The sequence below is a fragment of the Cucurbita maxima genome, unplaced genomic scaffold (genome assembly GCF_002738345.1).
Source record: "Cucurbita maxima cultivar Rimu unplaced genomic scaffold, Cmax_1.0 Cma_Scf00018, whole genome shotgun sequence".
In the NCBI taxonomy this organism is placed as follows: Eukaryota; Viridiplantae; Streptophyta; class Magnoliopsida; order Cucurbitales; family Cucurbitaceae; genus Cucurbita; species Cucurbita maxima.
Window position 1 is genome coordinate 1,402,955 of NW_019272034.1, and position 5,148 is coordinate 1,408,102.

At 28.9% G+C, this 5,148-nt stretch overlaps 1 protein-coding gene across 1 annotated transcript; it reads right to left on the minus strand.

The window, feature by feature from the left end:
* Positions 1-385: 385 nt before the first annotated feature.
* LOC111492856 lies at positions 386-2,543 on the minus strand. Its single transcript, XM_023142340.1, has 7 exons — positions 2,311-2,543; positions 2,167-2,238; positions 1,536-1,603; positions 1,226-1,367; positions 941-1,021; positions 727-843; positions 386-623 (listed from the first exon to the last, which is right to left on the minus strand). The coding sequence occupies exons 1-7, from the start codon at positions 2,449-2,451 to the stop codon at positions 552-554; spliced, it is 693 nt and encodes a 230-aa protein (XP_022998108.1). The 5' UTR covers positions 2,452-2,543; the 3' UTR covers positions 386-551.
* Positions 2,544-5,148: the final 2,605 nt, after the last annotated feature.

Genomic DNA, 5,148 nt, shown 5'->3' on the forward strand with positions numbered 1-5,148 from the left:
AAAAAAAAAAAAAAAAAAAAAAAAAAAAAAAAAAAAAAAAAAAAAAAAAAAAAAAAAAAAAAAAAAAAAAAAAAAGTAATAATAACAATTTTAAAATTAAATGTTTAATATTCCAAGAAACACGAAAATGCTAAATATATATTATTAGGCAAAGATAATTCTTAATAAATTTTAGAAAAAAAATTCTGGTAGGTGACGGATATGTGACACCCGAGTAAAAAAGCGGTACGTGAATGAACCGAAAACTACATTTGAATAAGAGCGATTTTGATAATAGAATAACTGAGGTCGACATTTCTTTTTAATTAATCCGTTTAACTTTTAACTAAAAAATGTATCTTTTATTAATTAAAGTCCGGTCCACACCTAGTTACAATATAGAAAAAGGATATTAATTTTTCTATATTTAATGAAATAAAAACATTAAAAATTAAATTTCACGAAGGTAAAAATTAATTACCCCTCCAATAATATACAGAGTGAAAAATATACTAAATTATCGGAATAAAATTAAATTAATTAGAACAAAAAAAAAATGTCTGTATAAAGCTTTAGACAATATGATGGAGCCTTCTTTCATCATCTTCAAAGCTCGAAATATCATCATCTTCATCATCGGAATCCTAATTCAAACACGATACCGAAACTCTCAGTTAGCCATGGAAACACCTCGACATTTTCCTCATTCCTCAAAGCTTTCAAATTTTAGTTTTTAAAAAAGCTCACCTGATCTCGATATCGGTATCGATAACGACTTCGACGAATGTTGTATTGAACAGTGGTGATAGCTCGAATTATCACATACATAGGGAAAATTATCCCACTTGCTCTTAAAAGAAGCACCTAAGAATAAATCGCTTGGTTAGTACACAGCTAATATTTTGACCGTAAAAATAATATTCTCGAGCATAGGAAGAGTCGAATCGAATCGGGTACTAACCGTGGCGAGCGTAAAGGGATAATCTCCCGCGCCAACAGCTAGAACATCATAGAAATGTCTCACCAACAATACTAAAGTGAACTGCATTAAAAAAAATAATAATAATTAAAATACAAAGATTACTCTAATTAAGTTAAATAAATAAATAAATAGTGGGTGAAATTAGAAAATAAACGGCTACTAATCTAATTTAAAGTAGTGATTAAGGTTAAATTAAGAATTTAATTAATATTAGAAGAAATTTTGAAAAACGGGCAGAGAGTATTCATTGACCGAGGAACTTACGGTGAGAGCAACCGATTTACAGTAGGAGGCACCGCGGTCAGTGGTGGTGGAGCAAGCGGAGTCCGACGCGCCGTCATCAGCGGGCGGAGACGCGGGCTCCGCCGCCTCTTCTTGCTCGCTTCTCGGGATTTGCACACCATCACTGCAAATCCATTTCTTAAAATTTCAATTTAATTAATTAATTAATTAATTTGATTCCTCAATATTCGAAAAAATCGCCAGCAGAGCCGATGAATTGGCTGTAAAGCATGTCTGGCTCGCGCTTTAAGAAATCTCCCATTTCCAAATTTATAATTTAACTAAAAAATACCTAATGCTGACACCTGGATCTCCGAGTTGTGGCTTCTTAGAAGGCGCTGTATAGCCCGGTTCGTAATTCTACAAAATAATTATTATTATCATTATTTTATTTTCTTTCCTAAATTAAAAAAAAAAAAAAAGAATTTAATAATAATAAATTCATTAACAATACGCGGAGAAGTCTGAAGACTTAAATCTTGGTTTATTCTCCTGACATTAATATTTTAAAAAAATTAAAAAATGTATTTTCTTCAAATTAATTAACTTGACAAAATAATACACTGAATTCTTTTCATAAAATGCATATACAAATATAGATATGTTAAATTACCAAAGTACCCATGTTTCAATTTAATAACACATTAATTTCTATAAGAGAAATTAGTAATTATATACTTTTAAAAAAATTAAAATAAATCGTAAATTTAACAGAGAAGAAGACGAATTCCAGAATCCCATAGAAAACCAAACCAAACCAAACCAAACAAAACTCAAAATCAACCAGCTGTGCTTAAAAAAACCCATTACAGAGCTCCAGAAAACAAGCTCGAGGTCTGTAAAACTCAAAATCAACAAAAACCCAGTTGCAATTTTGAAGAAAAAAACCGACCCAGAAGATCAAAAACCGAGAAGAATCGAACCTGGAGGCAAATTTCACAGACCGTGCTGCCCTTTTCGGTGCACCATCTCTGAATACAGTCTCTGTGAGCGAACTGAACCGGACCAAACAAGAGAATAATAATCAGAAGAAGAAGATTGAAGGGGTTTTTGAATTTAGGGGTTACCTTAATGGTGCCAGAACAGGCACAGGGGGCTTCAAGTTGTAGGGCACTTTCGAATTCCTCTTCGTGGCAAATCCTACAGCGAGAGACATCGTAGGACGTTTCGAATCGGAAGTCGTCCACGTACAGAATCGCCTCGCCCATCGACTAATTTTTTGAATTTTTTTTGTTTTCCTCTGCTTTTATTCAAAAGCCTCTCTGTCCAATTCTCGGTTTCCCTTCCCTCTTTTGTGGAGTTTTTTTTTTTTTCATCTTTAAATAAAAGATATTATTGTGAATTTCCCAAAATGCCCTTTGTTTATGGGGGACCGACGTGGACTTTTCTTTTAGAGGCGCTGGATGGAGGACCTTAACGCAACGCAACGCAACGCACCGCAACGCCAGTTCATAAATTGTGAGTATGAAATTATGAACGCAATAAACCATGGAAAGTCAAGTCAAATAACTTCGAGATTTGAATAAAACTCATTAATCACTCGTATAACCGTCCAACGCTTCCGCTAGCCGGCATTGTCAGTTTTAGTCTGTTATGTATTACTAGAAGTGGATTGTGAGATCTCACATCTATTAGAAAAGAAAACGAATCGGTCAAATGTAGAAACCTCGATTTAGCACACATATTTTAAAATTGTAAGACGGTTGGCAATAGGTAACGAGCTAAATCAAACAATAACGAACCGATTCACCGATCCATTCACTCTACTTGTTTAATTATTTATTTTCTTGTGTTTAATTAGTCACCATTGTTTTTCATTTAATTAACTATATTAAATATTAAGGATAGAGGTTACTAATTAAATTTGTTTATAATATAAAATTATAAAATTATCTTTTTAAAAAAATTATGGATAATTTTATATGGTTTATCTCGTTTATTTTTATATTCTATATTTTCTTAATTTCCATGTCATATTTTTTAAAAGTTTCAATTTTTTTTCTTTAATTGTACCTTGATTTCTATTAGTCTTTTATATTATTAATTAGTATTAAATTCAATGAAAAAATGACATAAATGTCTTAATAAATAAAATTTCAACCCTCATTATTAATTAGTATTTTATTTATCACGCGAGTTTAATTGTTTAATGACTCGATCCGTGGTCTCTATTACGGTAAATTAATTAATTAATTATTCATTGAAATAAGTAATATAAGTAAAATTATAATTATTTGTTAAGAAAAGTATCTAAAATGGATAAATAAATTTTAAACATAAAATTGTTTATAAACTTATAATTTTGTATAAAAATTGATGTTGAAACAATAATTAGTAATATATTAATATTATTGAATTAAATATGAATATTTTATAATTCTTATTTAAAAATAATAGTTAGTGTTATGATTGGAATGTGAAAACTTGGTGCCAAAGAATATTTAAAAATAATAATGATCAAAGAATTAAAAAAATCATTTTAATTAATACCCTAAGTTATTTGATTAAATAAATACGAGAGACTATAAATGACGAGGATAATTAAGAACATGCCCCCAAGTTTTGTCAAATAAATAATGCAAATTAAATATTATCTGTTAAATATAATAATATTTACTTAATTTCGACCTCTAAAAAATTATATATGTAGATTCATTTTTAATATATACCTCTTAATTGTAATAATTGAAAATAAACTATTAATTTAATATTTATTAAAAATTAGTTGTGTCTAAAAAATTTGAATTATGTTATTATTATTTAGTTTCTTTCATTTAACACAATTACCATGATTTTCACTAATAATTATGTAATTAAGCTAATGACATAAACTTAACAGTAAATAATTACCTAAAATGGAAAGGAGTAATTAAAAATTTTAAAATTAGAAAATAAATAAATTAAAAAATAAATTTTATTAAATTTAGCTTAGATAAAAAAAGGTTATTTGTTTTAATATTTTTTTAAAATTATAATTAAGAAAAACATGACAAATATGGAAATCAAATAGTAATAGTTGGCGAAAACGTGGCAGTACAGTTGTCGACTAAAACTCCTATTTAGTGTAGAAATCCAAGTTGGCGTGTGACGTGGCATAATTATCAAAATAATGCCACGTGTTAATAGGTCATCCTTCACAATAATAATGGATAAGGTCTCCCACAAATGGGAGATGAATTATACTTTTCGTCTTTATTATTTTTAAGAATAAATAAATAAATAAATAAAAGAAGATAATTTCTTACTTTTTTAATGGCCAATTATAAATATTTCATTAATTCAATAATTGAACCCAAAAAGTACATATCGAATGTATCTTCTTTGACTTTGGTAAACTCATCTTGATCCATAAATTAATTTTAATTCTAGTAAATTTCTATTATAAAAAAAATTAATAATTACTTAATAATTATTAAATTAGGATGCCACTTTATTTTTCTCATTACTAGAAAAATGCCAGAAGGGCAAAATGGTCTTTACAGCATTAATTTGTCGATGTTTTTAAGAAACCCGTCCTTCCGTTTACCGTTTGAATTTGCGGTGTTTGCAGGTTGGGATCAGGAGCCTTGGATTTTAAAATCAACGGTCATGAAATAATTTAAAATTTGTGGGCCTAGTAGTGGGGGCCCATGACCACCGGCCTGTTTCGAAGGAAGACGGTGGCCGAGATCCTGTGGGGCCAACCCAAAGTCACTTCTCGTAGTTTCTTTTTAAGAAAATAAAATAAAATAAAATAATGTATTTAATTTTTTGGATATTTATTTTTTGGGATGTCGACGTTTGTACTTATCCTCTCTCTATCCTTTGTTCTTATCGTCTTAATTATGGTTTTCAATTTCGATTCTCATTATTTCCCTTTCTTTTTTTTTTTTTTTTGTGAATTATATTAAATTGATTTAAGACCA